General features: G+C 34.1%; 1 protein-coding gene across 3 annotated transcripts in view; it reads right to left on the bottom strand.

The window, feature by feature from the left end:
* The window catches only part of si:dkey-82f1.1 (DENN domain-containing protein 2A), a 145,753-nt gene that overhangs the window by 69,515 nt on the left and 55,904 nt on the right, over positions 1-20,334 (bottom strand). For all 3 annotated transcript variants that reach the window (XM_039769503.1, XM_039769504.1, XM_039769502.1), the window contains exon 3: positions 2,467-3,426. In XM_039769503.1, coding sequence (XP_039625437.1) covers positions 2,467-3,426 — 960 coding nt within the window. The remainder of the gene's footprint in view (positions 1-2,466; positions 3,427-20,334) is intronic.

Consider the following 20,334-nt stretch of genomic DNA (forward strand, 5'->3'; position numbering starts at 1 on the left):
CAGTAATCCCTCGCTATATCGCGCTTCGACTTTCGCCGGCTTCACTCTATCGCGGATTTTAAATACATATATATAAATATATATCACGGATTTTTTGCTGGTTCCCGAATTTCTGCGGACAATGGGTCTTTTAATTTATGCTACACGCTTCCTCAGTTTGTTTGCCCTGTTGATTTCATACAAGGGATGCTATTGGCGGATGGCTTAGAAGCTACCCAATCAGAGCATGTATTACATATTAAATAAAACTCCTCAATGATATACGATATGCTTCGCGCGGTACTTGATTGTTTGCTTTACTATGTCTCTCTCACTCTCTCTGCCTGATGGAGGGGGTGTGAGCAGAGGTGCTGTTTGCACAGAAGCTGTTTGCCTAGTGGATACGGACGCTCCTCTAAGAAATGCCGCTTTATCGCGGTGCTTCCAAAAGCACACATTGATTTTTTGATGGTTTACTTTAATCTCGCTCTCTCTCTCTCTCTCTCTCTCTGACGTTCTCTGCGCCTGACGGAGGAGATGTGAGCAGAGGGGCTGTTTGCACAGAAGATACTGACGCTCCTCTAAAAAATGCCGCAGCAAACTTAAAAGCACACGTATTGATTTTTTGATTGTTTGCTTTTCTTTGCGAGCGCTCTCTCTCTCTCTCTCTCTCTGAAATTCTCTGCTCCTGAAGAGAAGAAGATATATTTGCATTCTTTTAATTGTGAGAAAGAACCGTCATCTCTGTCTTGTCATGGAGCACAGTTTAAACTTTTGACTAAAGGGTGTTATTTTATGTCTAGAGGGCTCTAATAATGTTAACAGTGTGGAAGAGTTTATAAGGGCTTAAAATATATAAAAATAACCATACAAACATATGGTTTCTACTTCGTGGATTTTCATCTATCGTGGGGGGTTCTGGAACGCAACCCCCGCGATCGAGGAGGGATTACTGTATAGTGAACACTTGTTTTGCTTTTGTGCATTTTTACTTTTATTTAAGTAGATGAGTTCCCAAAAGAACATATTTTTCTATTTTAAGGTGGACAATTTCAAAAATCTAGTGTTGCTTTTTAAAAAGAGACTTTTTCAAGTTTGACATTCAAGAGCATTTTTACCTATCTGTTTTATGTACGTATTTATTTTTTATTATCTTATTTATCACTTTTTTATTTAATTTTTTGTATTTGTTTCTTGTAATTCCATTTTTTTTACTTCTTGTAAAGCAGTTTGAGCTAGATGTATTGCATAAAATTAAGTTATAGAAATAAATGTTGATTATGATATTTTGACAAAAACTGAACAATCCCAAGAAATTTCTGGGAAGAAAAATGTATCACATTTCAGTAAAAATCTATCTCTAATGCGGACAGACACCCACGCAGACATGCCAATTACAGTAGGTTCTTTTTATGTCAATGTATAGTAATATCCCTCCGATCTGCAGAAAAAGATTACAAGCCACTAACCTAATGTAAAATAACCACCACACGACTACTCTGTAAAAGCACTGACTGAAATCTAAGCATGTGGGAAACTTATCTCTGAGAAAGAAAATTTTTACTGTCATATTGAAACATTTTTCTAATACTACCTGGATTATTATGATCTTGTAATAGCTGAAACTGCCCAGAGACAAATTTATTATGAAAGGACATGCAGAGCCATTGTCAAGGGAGAGGCTATGGTCAAAAATACTGGGAAGAAGTTGAAAATAGTGATTTTCAAAGCATTAAACTTATAAACTAAAGTTGAGCTCCAAAAATCAAACCAGTACTTAAAATAACAAAATATGCACAAAGCACAGAATTTGTTTCTTTAGAGTTTAATCCCAAAAGTAGGACATCTAACCTATCTATCGGCACCTTTAATACTATTGATGTCACATACAGTATAATGGTGTCAGCCATGTGACTGGCTATGGTTTTGTCATAATAAACAATAAGACTGCAACCTCAAAAAAGGAAGCTTAAAATGGCAGTGGTGGCAGAAAAATCAAAACAAAGTTATGGTGTGATGATGCTACTGACAAAACATTAAAATGAAACAATAATGATAAAACAAATAAAACATATGCCAAAACTAAAACAAAAACATTTCTTAGGCACATAAACTCCCTGTTCACGACTTAACAGCAATGGTCCCCACAAATATGTACAGTGATTACTATTATTAATTTTTTTTATTTTGCTAAACATTAATTAGTCCATACATTCAGTTTTTTTACTTTGCTTTACCTGTTATCCTGGAAGGGTTGTTAGTTTTTTGAAGCATACACTCTTGAAGATTCCTTAAATTGCTTCAGATCGACTACTATAGAGTTGTCATTTAGCATAACACGTATGTTGTTGGGATATTGGGGAAAAAAATCACAAAAATCCCACATGGAAAACATGTCATTTTTTTAGAAAGTGACAATAACAAAATTTATATCCACATATAAACCAAAAGTACAAATTTCCCCATTATTTGTTAAAATGTCCTTACCTATTGCTGGAATTGTTTCTGAGCTTGTCTGCCAAGGCCCTCCTACTAACACTTGGTGGAGGGCAAGTTGGAAGAGGTGGAGGAGGAATGGAAGGCAAAGGAGGTAGATTTCTTTTACCCTTCCCAAGCAATTGGATGGAGCTGGAGGGTGCCCCTTGTCCGTCATGCTGAAAAGTACGTTGGGGTTTAGGAAGTGGATTTATGGAAGGTGTCCCTGGCTCAGTGTATACATTTTCCTGATTTTTGCTTCTGGGACTGGACCGTACTATATCCAGGGTCCCAAAAATAGGCTCCTTTATTTTCCGTTCATTTTCGCCTGTGTCTTTAGCAGGAGAAACAAAATAATTGCCTGGCAAGTCCAATTGGGGAATATTTGGTCCTTCTTTCATGGCTTGCTCCAGTTTTTTGATATGAGCCAGAACAAACTTATTGTCTCGAACCTTATCTTGTGATTTTGCAAAGCTACATTTATCAATTTTCCCTTCCTTCTCTTTTACAGATATTTCCATTGCTTTAGGTGGGAAATCCTCATTTTCTCCTGCATTTTCCTTCCCAATTCCCTGCTTTTCCCAGGCCACAAATCTTTTGCTGTCACTTCTCTGTACTTCAGCATTTTTTACCTCCTCTTTTTTGGAGATGTCCGTTTCTTTCCGGCTCAGCAGCGGAGAGGGCGATGCTTTTTTTCCCTCCCACTGAGAGATCTTCTCCCTTATACTGGCTTTGCTCTTAATGCTAACCTGTCCATTGCTGGACAACTTATTGGTATCAGTCAGGCCATTTTCGTTGTTTTGTGGCTCTGCACTCATCCACTTCTGTGTCAGCATGGTGTCACACCCCAGGTAATCAATCAGATTCTCCAAAGAGGTGAAAGGGGTCTTAGTGTCCCCTCCCAACCTGAGGCCAGGATTAGGTACAACTGTAGTTAATATGTTCTCTTTTTTGGATCCACAAAGCTGAAGCCTGGAAAACAACAGAAGCAGTTTTAATACTGTTGTCAAAGTAAACAATAAGTTTTTGCAATATTAAAGTGAACAATAATTTTATTTTTTTTGCACAACATTGAAGTTCACAAGGCTACTGTAATATACTATGAAAAATTCTTCCAGGAAACGGTTACCTACATTAACCTCCTACTGCTTTACTGTCACTGTAATCATGACTGGGTCTACAGCCAAAATGTGATTGTGTGTTTTACACATGACACACTCTTAAAACTTTTCAGTGCAGTTTAAATCAAAACACTCCAGGCTTTAATAGGATCATAAGTCAAGTCATCTCTAAAACGGAGCATTCTTGTCAATTTAAAAACTTTATAGTGAACTAAACATTGTGTAAAAAGTTTTATCTGTTTTTGATTTAAATGAATCTCTAAATGTTAACAGTATTAGAAACTAGAACAGTGTGAGTCAGTATTAATGTTAATAAATGTTTTGTTTTTCCTTTTTTCAAGGATGCATAAATACCAGACTTGAGTATGTACTGAAGAAACTATGGTGTGTGCATTGAATTTGTTGGATTGTATATATTACAGAATACAAAGGGTGTATGCACTGCTGTTGGGACCATTAGTTCTTTGTAAAAATCACTTCACTTAATGTGTGTAAATACAAGAACAATAGGAACAATAAATAAGAAATACAAAGGACTTACAGAACAGTAACTTTTTTCCTGGTGCCCGTAAGCATTGCACATTAACTAAGGACAAAATCTCAGGTTTCGTTTAGTAGAGAAACATCACACAGCAAAAGACTGTCAGCTCCTCCTCTTGAACTCAATAAATGCATTTACTGAATTAGAATGAAAACAGATAACTTTCTCCAAACCAACAAAGATCTGGAAAACTGGGTGAAAATATAGTATAAAACAAACAAACTCTTACAAAAGAGTCTTCAAAATATGTGTGTTCTGAAAAATACCCAAGGATCAAGGCATTTCGATACTTCAAGCTGCCCTATTGGAACGCCTTATTTTTGTAGCAAATCGTCATTTATTTGACAGGCAAGCTTTAAATGTTTCAACATTTTCTGGCACACAGTTCACCCTTCTTTCTAGTTCTGTCTTTTCCTTGAAAAACTCCAAAGGTAAAATATACACAATTGATTTCCAGCCATGTTTTCTTTAATTTCAAAATGACTTCAGGTGCATGTTATTTCCAATTACACCCTGTTCACGACTTAACAGCAATGGTCTGACTTAATGAAATGCTTGAACTAAGAGCTATCAGGACAAAACAGCTGCTTTCAATGTTCAGCAACAGCAAGTCACAAATCAAAAATCACACAGGAGTATTACAACCAATACCCAGTCTGCTAAACCATTTAAATTATTTGAGTTACTGCTAACGGAAAAAAATAGGCAGAATAAGTCATAATCGACCACTCTAGTTGCTTACATTACTACAAGAAGAACTCTTCGGTTACTTTATTAAAAAGTAAATACACTAAAGATGATTAATAATTAATTATAATATTTTGTGCCCATTGAAACTAAATTATGCTACACCTTGCAGCAATCTTGTATTGTAGCTAAATGGGTTCAGAAGGTGGATGGATGCACAACTTTTATAAGTGTGTGATCACTGAGCACCTCTGGGCTCTTTTGCAAAGTCTTGAATGTTTAAGTATATAAAAAATATTAGCATGCACTTTTAACCCACCTCTAGTATAAGATTACATTGCTGAACAGGTAGTTTTTTTGCTCAGCATATCATTTTTTTTTCTAATCGAGGTTTTAACTCTGAATGCAGTAAGAATGTAAAACTGAGTTATTTGCTCAGCTATGCCATAGACTATATTTCAAGCAACATCTGTAACTAATTAAAAGATGATGCAAAGGGGCCTGTTGGATTGGAGCCCTTGAGGAGTAGAAGCCAGTCGGATCTCCACTCCAGATGCACCAGCTTACTGGTCATATGATTGAGGTTAATCACATGCTGGAGAAAGGCCAAGTCAACAAGGCCTCCTCCAGAGTGTGTATGGCAGGGATTGCTCACATCTGCCAAATCACAATGCTTAACTCTTTCATTTCATACAAACGCATACTTTTTAAGATTTTAGAACACTAACCTGGCTAAAATGGGGCAGAATTTCTTAGAAAGTTTAAAATAAATTGTACATCTATCTGAAATGTTGCTTTTATAAATTAAATTATAAATTAAACAATGAGAAAAAATCCATCCACCCATTATCCAACCTGCTATATCCTAACTACAGGGTCATGGCGGTCTGCTGGAGCCAATCCCAGCCAACACAGGGCACAAAACAAACCCCAGGCAGGGTGCCAGCCAACTGCAGGGCGCACACACACGGGACAATTTAGAATTGCCAATGCACTTAACCTGCATGTCTTTGGACTGTGGGAGGAAACCCACAAAGACACGAGGAGAGCATGCAAACTCCACGCAGGTAGGACCCAGAAAGCGAACCCGGGTCTCCTAACTGCGAGGCAGCAACACTGCCCACTGTGTCACCGTGCCGTCCATAATGAGCAAAAATTGTTAATGAAATGCAAAGCACACCTCTAAAAAAAGGTAGTTTCATATATAATGCTAAAACCTTGAAAAAAAATGCTAACCACTCATCCCAAAGAACTTCATAGTATCCATTCATTAACAGTATGTTTTCTAAATCAAGTGCAGTGCCACAATCAGCCAACTGTTCTAGACCCAATGTATGAACTAAAAATCCCAGGAAGAATTACAACTTTTTTCAGTAAAATTAAGAGACCAATTAATCTATCAAAGGATATAAAGAATCCAGAGAACCTGCAGGCCACCGAAGAATGTGGAGAAAACACAGATTTTACATAAAAGGCACAGAAGTACGTCAATAGTGGTCCAAGATCTATGAAACGTATGTGTAATTCATTAAGAACAAGAATAACTCTAATTAATGTAAAATTTTATAGCATCTTTAATACTTTATGATACTTCAATCATACCAATTTGTCAATTTCTAATCTCACTGAACCATAAAGGGTAGCAAAAATAATATAAATCCGAGGTTTACTTTTAAAACTATTTTAAGACTGAGATACCAAATCAGACATATAAAGTACACATAACAGGAGAATAATTCAGTTTGGGTGAGTTCAGCAGCGGAATCCATTAGTAGTCTGTGTTAGAACTAAAGTACTTTAAAGACAATGATTCTTTATTATTATTAATATTAATTATGAATTATTAATATGGTGGTTAAGCTTGAAAAATCTATGGATTACACAAAATTGGGGCATTAAGATTAATATGGATGAGTGCCAAATGTCACATGAAGGCTAAATGGATCACCAATTATAAACTAACCATCGGCAAGGCTGACATTCATGGAGAAAACTTTGGGGAGCATTTGGAATTTACATCTGATACAACATTCTAATTATAAAGGAAAATATTTTTTTAGGATTCATTGTACAAAGTAAAAACTATTAATTTAAGGGATGTTATGCTAAGACTCTGTAATGCACTAGTCAAGCCACACCTGTAGTACTGTTTACAGTTTTGGTCACAACGTGATGAAAAAAGAGAAAAAATACAAGGCATTTCCAGATTCTTTTCAGAGATGACTCACCAAGAACATAGACCATCCCTGAACTAAAGTAAATGGCACATAAACAAATGAAACCTCTTCACCCTTGAACAGAGAAGGCTACCTGGAGATCTAATATATAGGTTATCAAAATTTCTGAAGGCATCAAGTTGACACAGCAGAATTGTTTCAGATAAAGAGTGAAGCCTGTTTTTAAGGACAACGTTAAGAGTTAAGGGGAAGTTTACTTTCGACAGAGGATGGGAAGCACATCTTCACAAAAAAGATCATGGGAATCCGGAATGAACTGTCAAGTCATATAAATGAGTCAGATACTTTGGCAGCTTTCAAAAGTATTTGGACAAATATTGGGACTTAGGTATTAGTTGTCCAAATGAGTTTGATGGACTGAATGATCCAAAGTTTGTGGAAACTTTGTTTATAAAAGTTTATAAAACTCTATATTAACTGATGCAGAATGAGAAACACTGACATAATAAAACACACCCTAACTCTAAACAAATATGTATTAACATTGTGTGTAGGAATCCTCTCAAAGTCAAGAATGAAGGAAAAGTTTATTTTCAGGACTAAAGCCAACATTTTTAGATGTCTCAAAAATAGCTACCCAATACTGCACTACAATGTTTGCATTTTTGCAGCGGTTTTAACCCACATGTGTTTTTTGGGTTAAATAAATGTGAATTGAAGATCAGATACATTGAGCAATTCAAATAACAGATCAAAGGTAATCAAACAAATGACAGCGTGTCAAATGGGGGCTGCTTAGACTAGTAAGTTATGTTAATTCCTTTTAATAAGCTACTACAACAAAGAGAGGTGCTCAGTTTTAAACATGTGCTGGATTACATCCTGTTCTTATAATCATTGCAGGCAGGTAGCCCACATCAAACTACTCTGAAGTAGTATGTCTGAAATGAGTTGCTTTCAAAGATTCCACGCCTATCTTTCTTGCTTCTTCCCAAACATGGGCTCTGACAGTTGATATAAACTTAAATCGATAGTTTCTGTAGGTTATTAGTAAAATCGTGAAAAAAAAAAATCAGCTCCACAAGAGCTGTGTAGGAAAAGGTGGGTGTGATAAATTAATTAATGAAAGAATGGACCATTATGTTATATAATTCATATGGCAACTTCAGCATTTCAACCAAATATATATTTAATGCACCAAATGCTCTGTGTGTATTTTTTGTACTTTTTACAAAAAGTATACAGATAGGTTGCTACAAGTACTAGTAATATTTCATGACTTCGTTTTCATCCTTAGGTCTTCTCTGTTTTAATATGAACCATGTATATTCCTTCATAATTTATCTATTCTAAACCATGATAGTGTACTTTATATATTGTGCTTCCTAGAGTGAACAGATTGAGCTTTACTGTTTTTATATAGCATATCTTTGTTTGTCTGCAATGATTTTTTCATCCAAAAGGGAAAGTAGAAAAATGCAAATGAAATGCACGAATTTTCTAGTTAAATTGCATATTCTCTATTGAGATAATGAGGCAGGAAAGGCAACTTGCAAGATTAATGAGACTTGCGAGGACTTTATGAGTTCTAGTTTTTTGCTTAAATCCATATTTCAGGGTAAAATATTTGACTCTACTAATAGTTTTAATACAATATAAAATATTAAAACAGGCATTACATAATACTGTAACTGTGGTGCCTCCTGTATCAGCCAGGATTGTTATCGATAACAGTATGAGGTGACATTTTATTATTCAGATAAGCAGCTTCAGCACCAGTCACAGAGTAAGCTATAAAAATGGGTGACCTACCACAGCTGCAGGAGGTTAAGTGAACCACCCCTCTAAAGACAGAAAATTCATTGGGATGGTGCTGGCAAGCATAGTATAAACAGTGTGTATTATTAATTACTAATTATAAAGCACCTTTACTATACTACATCAATGCAAGATCATTTTATATAATTAGAATTAAGACTTTAACATTTTAACTCCTAACACAGTTGTATTTGTAATGTTTTCTTTTTCACATATTCGTTTTATGTATAGTTGCAGTTCTTGTATAAATTATGTTTATGTAGTCATAACTTATTTCAAATTTTGGGTCCAGCTTATAATGCTGAGTGCTTTATGCTTGTGAATATTGTATATGTGCCATGAATGTGCTATATGGTGTAAAAATATTCTATTGTCATTTATCCTGATATTTTTTCTTTAACTGTATAATATATTTAACTGGAAAAATTCAATAAACTTATAATAAACCTGAATTGTCAAATGAATAAATCAGTAAAACAAATAAAAATAAATCAACAAATTCCATACAATCACAAGGTTATTTACAAAACACCCATTCCTTTTTGTAAAGCAGAAGCCCAAGTAAATATAAAGGTCATCCATTGAATATATGATGTGCTTGTTTGCTTTTCCCCTCTTACATCAGAAATTGCCTATCAAATTATACTCTTTATTTCAATCCATGCTATTGCACTGTGGGGTAAGTGAAAATTTGTATGTTGTAAAATATTAGGCATTTAGGGCAATTTGATTTTCATATGCTGTTCTGCATTTTTAACAAGTAAGTGAGCTTTTTAGTTTCAAAGGAAGATAAAAGTCTATTGCAAAGTTCCATGTAAAGCAGAAGTAAAGTTTATTTTAATGTATCTATCACATGATAAGAAAGGTGGAAATATAAAAGAAAACAACAGATGTGCTTGAACATTATACTTGTCAGCTTTAGCAAATGTCTCTTGAGCCTTGTGTGTTTGTCTCATTTTTGATATTTTAAACTCAATCTAGCATACTTATCCCTGCTTTGCAGCCACTTCTGCAAAGATAAGTTTCTGTCATTTTGGAAATGTACTGAATAATAAGCTTTTTTTTTTATTTGTAGTGGTAAATATAAACAAAAGCTTACCAAAAAAGAGAAACTTTTATTTAATGTTGTGCTGCTCCTGTATGGTGTTATTTTTTTCTATCTAGTGACATAATCAGTTTTATTTTATTTCAATTATCTCTCTCCCTCTATCTCTTGCTTCCTCAGACACACAACAGTTCTTTATTTATTTACATTACTGAACATGACTGCTTTACACCAAACTGTTTATTTCTCAAACTAGATATTGTTCCTATATAAAGTAATGCCTTAAAATTCTGTTGGACACCTTCTTTAACACCCTGGCTTTATTGCCAGAGACTGAATTAACAAAAATACAAATTAAGAACAGGTTGTAGTGAGAGGGGTAATTGTAGCAAGGAAGAAATGAAGACAGAGACTGCTGCAAAAGAAGACACCATCACAGTCAGGAGTCTGATTGATCACTAGGGAGAGGGGAGTTCTCTTTTAGCTTGCTTGTTTTTAAACAGTCATATTCTTTAATCTGATTCCAGAAGAAAAAGTTCACATCTTATACCTGCAAGTTAGGAAGTACAACTGAGATCATTTATCCTCTGTGACACAGACGCAGAGAAAAAGAAAAGATGAAATTTTGTTTTGAATGTACACAATTGAAACTGAATTTTTGTTCTTGACTTCCGTTTGCCACTTAATTTTGTTTTCTTTTAATTATGATTTGAAACATCACTCTCAGAAGCTCAAAGACATTACAAGTGTATTGAAACCTACTCCATATTTGTGAACATGGACAGAAATTTAAACTTAGTCATATGCATCTGTGAATAAAGTCATTACTGTTCTTCTTGTTGCCTCTAACCTGAAACTTCTGAGTAACAAGAGTGATTAAATAAGAGATATATTGGATATCCTAGACAGCCATTAAGATTTATTTATTTTATCCTAGCAGAAAGTTTTAGTAAACCTGTCAGGCACAAGGTACAGAATTTGTTCAGGGTTCATAGCATCCCAATTCTTTATAGCATTACAATGTTTTTCTAACAATGTAATGGAGGATAAAAGTGATCATGTGGTCATTTTAAAGAAGATATCAAGTCTAAAAAAGGCCATACATGAATTAACAGTTTATAGTTAGAACTTGAAAGAAATTACTTATGTTAAATCCTTCAGGAAGGAAATGACAAAGCTTTGAAGAGCAACAGGAACTGCCTGTGTGATCTTTGACTTCAGTCTGGCAGATAGTCAGTGTGACAACCCATCAGGAACTTTCATGACAAGCCTCCAAGTTACTCATTGTGTTTCTGGGGGTTATTTTGTTCCTCATTTCTGTAGAAATGTGGCTAAATTGGAAGACAAAACTAGATACAACGCTGCAAGGAACAAATAAATTCGGTTTAATTAACAGATTGTAAAATTGCTTTGCTGGGTACCCTCATGAAATAAACTACTCAATATTCATTTGCTCCATTTTTTCATACTTTGTTTTTCTTTAGTTTGAAATACTTTCCCAAAAAGTACTTTATGAAATTGATTGTATTGGCAAGTGCAGGGTATGTGCCACTTAAAAAGGGCACTATTTAGGTTCCAAGTAAATATGATTGGATACTGAGTAAATGGGTAACGTGAAAAAAAACACACACACAAAAAATTAATTAATTAATTAAAAAAATCCAAACCTAAACAAATATTTAAGTAGATACATTCCACATTTTACTTTAAATTGTGCAGCATGGTTGTGTTAAAGGTAGGCCTGATAACTCACAGATAAAGTGTCATGGATATGAATCCTGTGCCTGGTCAGTGTCAATGTGAAGCTTACTTCTGTATTCATTCCATAATTATATATATAGCTATTGTGTAGCTGTACTATGTTAAAATGAAATGAAATTAATGCTGCAACTCCTGTAAGGGTTAAGTAGAAAGCGTCATAACAATGAGAAACACATACTAATTAAATATATTGCATAGTATATTATATTATATCAGGAAATAATTTTGGGCAGTTAAATATGTTAACCAAAAAACACCCAAATTAAAAAAAAAACTTACAATGCAGAATTTTAGAATTATTTCCAGTCCAGTCAAAGACAAAAATTGTATTTTCAACAATAGAAACAATTATGGTACAAACATATTTAGTGATAAATTCCATCTTAGGGATTAACCTTGAACAGTAGAGAAATATCATTTGTCCTAGGAAATATGCAATGGCAAATGTCCTGTCGGAATGTAATTGACAGAAAAAAAGGTACAGAGAAAACTCATTGCCATACTACAGAAAAAGGGTGAAGCCAAAAGTAAAAAAGAAAACAAGAAATGAAATGCAAACTAAACTCATTATCAAAGAAAACAAGCAAAATTCTGCCACAATTACAAGATTTTGTGCATTAACTTCAGACTGAAAATTATTTTAAAATTCATAATTGTACATGCTGAGAGTATTGCAATGCATACAAAATACCTGACAGGCACTGATGTCACATGACACTGCTTCCATGTGTCACATGGTGTAAATAGAGCACAAAATGCAGATGCCTACTGGAAATAAAACGGCATGGAACATTAAAAAAATAATTTAGTAAGTCTTTAGTTTAGGGACTGCAAAAATGCATTTATTGCTCATTCAATTTTATGTAAGAAGACATAAACATACTCTGTTTTGGACTTTCATAGCACTTATAAAAGCATAAAAAAATGTTTATTCATCTTTGGCACGTGACCTACTATCAAAACTTCACTTTGGAATGCTCTGAGATGGTTTAACTGAGACATGTTTCTCTTGATATTATATATCTAGTATAAAACCTGTGAATCCTTCATATTAACAAGTCATGTTACCATCATGTCAATATGCCATACTGCACAGAGATGAATAACCTATCAAATTATGTTTTATAAGTGTTATGAAGACCAAAAGAACCCTTTGGCAAGGTCTTATTAAATAAGAGTAAATGATTAATAGATGCATTTCTGCAGTACCTAAACTAAAGTGTTACCAATAATTTTAATAATTATATAATTGTATAATAACCTTGAAAATGAGGAAAAAACAAACCCAAAACATATGCAAAAATGAAATCTGCACTGTTCAAAAACCCATAATCGTAACAAGATGAGAACTACAAACAGCCTCGCTAGTACAGGGAAACTCTTAAATAACTTTTGTTTTAAACGAAAACAAAAAGTGAATTTTTAATTCCTTCATAATAGCCTTGAGAATGTTGTTGATGTCTCTGAATGAGCTACAGAATGTAATCCTGTTTTGTTTGTATGAAATCTGTCATCCACCTTCACAGCCAGTCCAAATAATCAGATAATGGATAATGATGGATACATTGTCTGTTGCCTACTTGTAAATGGATGCTAATAGTTGTCCTACTATATGATATGGAGATCATTAACAGGAAACTTTTATAGTTTCAATCCAGTTTTTCCAGGTGTTTCCTCTGTACTGTTCATGGTTTTACTCCATACAGTAATGTGGCCAACACAACTGAAAAGTAAACTATAAGACTGATTTTATTACAGATATTACAATAACTAAAAACACAAAGATTTTAAAATGTACATTATCAGACAACAGTTACAGTTGAAAACTTTTGCAACATTGTATGTCCCTTTTTCTGCTGTTTTCCTGGATACATCAGTTGACCATTAGGTATGCTACTTCTAAAAGGGCAGCAATGTTTCAACCTGTTTTCTGTAAAAATTAAAATCTGCTGTGAAGATAACAAAGGAAGCCCGCACGAGTCAGTTTAGGTAACTTCTAGCCTTCAGCCTCCATTCCCTGTGGAAAAGGAAATAATAAATCTTACAATTTGCCACATTAGCTCACAAAGGTGCACACAAATGGAAGCTTTGGAAATTTATAGAATCAATTGACTATGATTGCAAAGTATTTGCTATAAGGCACATAGTGATGTGCGTGATTTGAATCGGTGATTACAAGGACATGCAATACAGAAATGAATTTGCTTAACAGCCTGGTGTGTTTTTGAAAACATCTGATGCTTTGTGTTTATAAATGCTGTATATTCATCAGACTCTGTTTTATTTCTGTCTGCCTGTGTATAAATATTGACTTTGTGTCTTGTCACTTCTCCCTTCAGGTTCTTTCATCATTTGTCACAAAGATGTTTATGGAATTCACGGATTCCCAGGCTCTAAAAAAATCAGCTTGTTATACAAAGGGATGACAATAACCCTGCACAAAGAAAACTTTGACTTCAAGCAAGTGTGCGGCATGAAATTGTGCTTGTGTCAGAACAAGGAAGTGCAGTTTTTGTGGAAATGTTGAACTTTCTCCAGATCTGTTCAGGCAAGGTAAAAGAATGGGATGGAATGTGATATGTAAATGGACTAGATGTAGAATAACTTTCAATCATGAGCCAATATGCCACCTAATTCTGAATTTAATCTTATATTCTTATAGCTAAATTAGGTCACTTTATGCTCTATACTGTTCAGACAAAAAGTATTATGCTAGTTTTTTGACTGATACTGTGATTGAGGTTGTTACCTGAATTGGTTAATAGAGTTGTGCCATTTCAATGAATATAGAAGTATGAAAAAGAAATTCCTGTTAGCTGGAAAAATATTTTAACCATGAATAATATGTCATAACATACAGTTATCCTACAAAACTTTGCAGTTACTTTATGCTTCAAGTGATTCAAATATTTGCATTGTTATTCTGTGGTTTTGCAACTATATCCTAATTTTATCCACATTATCTCTGGTATGAAGTTAGAAGTTTGAGCTGAAAAAATTGTCATTACTAATACGTCATTTTTGAACAGTTCCCAAAAGTTACAGATCATTTATGTGCTTTTTGACATTTTTTATGGCACTAAAAGCAGACAAATAAAATAAGTCATGAGTTCTTGAATGATGCTTTTTAACTATTGCCTCTGAAAAAGAAAACAACTTGCAGTGCAACATATCTTATGCTGTTCACAGAAACTTAGCAACACAATCAAAATATCTGCGATACATCAAGGACCCTTTGCTAATCAGCAAAGTTTATTATGATGAAGTTCAAGTACATTCAAATATTAAGGCAGCGATTCTTTTTATATAAGGCCTGCAACAGAGCAAAGGTGGCCATTAGCTCCACAACATACATTTTTGTTTTTTCCTCCTATTGCAGGAATGAATGACAACAAGACTATAACTTACAAACTAGAAAGGAGAGGAAATCCACAAATGGTGATGTGCAAAGCAATTACAATTTTTGAAACGTGGATGCAGAGGTATAAGACAATGGGAGAATACTAATAACAGTGTTTAGATAAAATGGCATTCAAATAAAAAAAAAAAAGAAAAAAAATCTTTTTGTTGTATATCATTTTCTAAACATGTTTATACACAAGGCAGCATGATGGTTGACACTTCTGTATCACAGTTCCTGAGCTTGGGGCTCAAAGCCTAGCCAAAACAATCTGTTCAGAGATTGCAATGTTCTCTTCACTTTCATGTGTGCTTTTGCCTTTTACTTTGGTTTCCTCACACTCTACCAAAGTTGTGTGCAATCTCAGTGTACACAATACGCTCTGATTCCCCATGTACAAGAAACCGTTTGAGTAAATGAATAGAAATGATTGCTTATTTGTATGGTAGGTGCAGTGATATGAACTTAGGCACAGCCTCTCTAAACAAAAGATTTTACCATTTTAAAAGCACATATTGCTTTCATGAGAAGAAATTTCTTTTTTAGAATGCATTTTTAGTTCAGCTAAAAATGTTACTACATATGATTTTTCTTTTGTCTTTCATTAAGATTTCTGGATAAATTTTAAAACAGAACAAATGAGACTGCAAGACTTTTTAATATTCTTATGCCAAAACTTTTGGCATGTTTCAATGTCTGTCATTATACAATATCAGCTATAATGATCTATTAGTTCTTCAATTAAATATCAGAGAATTAGTTACCAGTGAGTTTAAAAGTATTTTATGTGACATTAGTACTTAGCATCCCCTGACATACTGGTGTGCCATACAGCCATTGTTCCTACATTACATCCCATGCTGCCAGAGTGGGCTCCACGTACTGTATATCAAATAAAAAAAAAACTTACATAAACTTATAACTGGACTTAGTGAGTTCATACAATAATACTGAAAAATTTGGTAACTCAGAAATCTGAAAGTGCTATATGACTATCACTATCAAATAGAAAATTCTTAGGTATAATTTCAAAATGAAAAAAAAAAAACTTTTTAAAAGCTATTTTTGGACACTACTATAGAGGAATGCATTTTTCACCAAAGTAGTATTTCAACACACTTGACTGGTGTATTGGGTTCATACTTTTACCATTATACTACTCTTCTTTACTCAATTCATTGATGTTCGAGTATAACTAGGATACATTTCAAATCACCTGTCCTGACCTGCAGGAGCATGGAGTTGCTCTTCAAAACTTCCAGGCTCTATTCTTTCCATATGATCTTACATCTCAGAAGTCTGAAGTCTCCTTCTATCCATCAAATAAATGCCCTTTCTCTTGCCACACATGTTAAAAATGCAACATACTAGGTCACATGTTCTGGGCCTGTTCCAAATTAACATTATTCTGGACAAAAATTTTTAATTACCTCTCAGACAGTCTTGGACTCACAATCCCTCCTAACCCATTAACAGCTGTGTTTGGGGTTCTTCCAGAGGGTCTTAAAGTGGAGAAAGACAAACAAACTGTGATTGCATTCACTACACTGTTGGCACGCAGACTTATTCTGATAAACTGGAAGAACCCAAACTCTCCTCTTTTAAGTCAGTGGGAAACTGATGTGTTATATTATTTAAAATTGGAAAAAATCAAATACTCAGTTAGAGGATCTGTGCAGACTTTTTTCAAAACATGGCAGGATCTAATCAGTAATATTTTGAAATGATTTTATAAAGCACAGAGAATTTGTTGATTTAGGTATTTTTAAAAGCCTTAAATTTTACACCGTTTGGCTTGCTCTCTCTCTCAAGGGTGGGGATCGATCTGTTCTTAGCATAATTCTTTTTTTTTTTTTTGTAAAAACTTGATTGCTATGTATTGATTGTAATAAAATTAATAAATAAATAAATAAATAAAAAAAAGCAACATACTTCTCGGCTCTTGCTCCAAAGCAGTGAAATTTCTCTCAGTCTACTCATATTTTGGAACTTCTTCAACTGTGTCTACCAAGAAAGCATTTTGGAACTGTTTAGGTTTGTTACATCTCTGTTCTCTTCCTTGACTTTCTGCAAGGTGGAGTAGTGGCTCTGAGGCTAAAGATCTGTGCTGGTATCCCGAAGGTTGCTGGTTCGAATCCCTACCATTGTCAAAAGAGATCCTACTCTGCTGGGCCCTTGAGCAAGGCCCTTAACCTTCAATTGCTCCAGGGGCGCTGTATAATGTCTGACCCCAAAGGGTATGTGAAAACTAACAAATGCCTAATATGAGAAATTATATAAGGTGAAATAAAGAACAAAAAAATATATATATCACTGACCAATTCATCTGTCAAGCAATTATGGTTTTGCTTGAATGCTAGCTGTCACCCAAATAACTGTACAGCTTGTGTTCTACTTTAAACTTTGTTTATTTTTTTGGTGCTTTTTAAAGTCATGGTTTCTAATCAAATGTAAAAACATGTCTGAAAGTAAAGGATATTAATCAATAAAATATATATATAAATATAAAGCAAGTGCGCAATTACAATATTTTTTTTTTTTGTTATTACCATTCTGGATTTTTATTCCTCACTTTAAGAACTGAAGCCTAACTAATTCAATCTTATCATTTTTTTTTAAATAAAAGCTACTTAACACTGCAGAAGTATGCAAGAGAACTACAGCAATATCAAAGTGACTCTTTTAAGTTGAATTTGACATCCTGCTGCTTAAAAGTTAAAAAGATTTCCTCATATCCTTAGCTGTACCTCAGCATTCATGGGTGGCCTTTGTCCAGAAAAAAAAAAAAACTTTCTTTCATCACATACCAATACTCCTAATTAGGTGTACACATTGTTGACATATGCCATTTACTTGAAAGAGTTATTTATAAAAATAAAACGTAAGACAAACTCAATGAGTATTATTAAGGAAAAAACATTTTTAAAGCAGTACGTTTTTGGCAATAGCAGTGCTTAAGTGTGACAGCCAAGCCACAAACATATGCTGTGGGATGGCAGATTTTTCTGGTGAGTGATGCCTATTGGCCTGGAACAGCTGAATAAATAGCAAAACTGTGAAGAAATCTAAAATGCCAACAGGGATATAGCCTCTTGACTGCTTGTAAAGCATGATCCTTCTAAAGGAAAAAGAGTATCTTGGCCAAGTAGCATCATAAACATCAGCTCATGAGAGCCATTGTGTCTCTTATTTTAATAATAATTAAAGATCACTTCCTCTACTAAAGAGATATAATTTGCTGTAAAAAGTACTTTTTTGTTTTTATTGCTTCTGGAAATACATTTATTTTGGAGTTCTAATCTAAAATATTTTTAAGCCTGCATAACATTAACAGTCCTTCACCTGAACATATTCAATATGTTGAAATAAGAACTGTCAGTCTTGCTTTCTAGAAATGAAACTGACAGCACTGCTTGATACAATACTTTTTTCCGGTTTATACAACAGAATAATGACCCTTATTTTTGAGATGATAGTGTGTTAAAATCTTATATTTAAATTAGTGCAAGCTCAATTTCATAACATTTTCAGACTGAATCAGTTTTAAATTATGTATAATTTCTAGGGCTAATAAAGTGATACTGTGTAATAGTTTAAATCCAATTTCAAATAAAATGTTTCCTCCCACAGTCCAAAGACAATCAGTTTAGGTGGACTGGCGATTCTAAATGGTCCCTAATGTGTGCTTGGTGTGTGGGTGTGGGTGTGTGTGTCCTGCGGTGGGATGGTGCCCTGCCCAGGATTGGTTCCTGCCTGTGTTGGCTGGGATTGGCTCCAGCAGACACCCGTGACCCTTTGTTCGGATTCAACGGGTTGGAAAATGGATGGATGGATGAATGTTACAAATATAAATGCAGGTACCAGCAGCACTACTTGGAGTATTTTGCAACATGCAAAACTGCCCAATTAGTTCACCTTTCACCTTCCAAGTACACCTAATGTATAGACAGTGAGGGAAGGTGTGTTATAAAAAGAAAGGAAAAGGACTATTTGCCCATGTAACTTGTTTAATCCTAGAATCTGCACAGTGTAGGCTGTCATTCAAACACTACTAAAGAAAATAAAGCTAAAATTAGTAGATTTAAATAATAAATGTATTTGCTATTTCCGTACAATCCATAATCTAAAATTAGGTTATAATGAATTGAGATTTCATTGTTGATATTTATGCCGATTTTGTCCAAGGATAATTTTACACATCGCACAAGTGACTCAGTGATCATGAATTATTGGCAAGTAAGTGGGTGTCTTAATGCACATTGCTTCCAAAAATGGTGTTGCGTACTTTTCAGTTCCTGTTAAGGGTAGTGAAAACCAAAGTCGTTTATTTTGTTTCAGTACACATGCTAAAAATTAAAGGGACACTCCACCCAAAAATGGTGTATATTTTTTTATATATTACTTACAGCATGTAGATACCATGCGGATTGTGGAGACATCGAAGATTTTTTTTTTTTTCATGGAAAATGAAGACAATAGACTTTATGGTGGAATGGACATCAAGAGTCCTGTCTTCAATTCAAAAGCTTATTCCTGTGTAATTTTCTCTTCAATATTTTTTCTGAATATTTTTGTTTGCTATTTTTGTCTCCATAAACTCAGCACCTTTAAAAATTTTCACTGTCATCAAAACAAACTACATGGGGTAAGCAGCATATACAAAATATATCATTTTTAGGTCGAGTATTCTTTTACGCTGAGCATTTTTGTTTGAAGTTGACCGTTTTTGTTTCAGTATTATTCAAACAATATTATCAAATTCATGCAAATTCAAGCATTATAGGTTGGATTTGGGTCTAACAAAGCTTACATTGCACTAAGAAATGAAAATGTTTGATCTGCACCAAATACTAACATAACTCATTTAGCCTGAAAGTGTGTTAATTAAATTTTGCATTGATTCAACTAGCTTTGACAGTAAAGTTATGTTATTGGAAGACATAGCAAATGTCAGCTTAATAGGCACGATTTGAACAAGCAATCCAACCAATAAAGTAAATTAATTTTAGGTTTGAAGAACAAAACAAGCTGTTATATACAGGTACAATGAAAGATTCCATGTATTTATTGAGCACTTTTAATCGAATTTTAGGCTTATGAGTACCTGAGGCCCCAGTAAGGGGTGAAAAGTGGGAATCAGCCCTTCACAAAGAGTTAGTTTGTTACTCTATATAAAATAAACATTGGTTGATTCACTGGTTTCTATTTTGCTTGATTTGTGGATTGTGGGACTGAGACAGTTTTTTTTTTTTAAAATATGTTTTGATGGATTTTGATTAACAGCATTCTGAAAAGTTAGACACCATGACTATATATGTTGAGAGAAAACT

Source organism: Polypterus senegalus, chromosome 11 (assembly GCF_016835505.1).
Source record: "Polypterus senegalus isolate Bchr_013 chromosome 11, ASM1683550v1, whole genome shotgun sequence".
Taxonomy (NCBI): Eukaryota; Metazoa; Chordata; class Cladistia; order Polypteriformes; family Polypteridae; genus Polypterus; species Polypterus senegalus.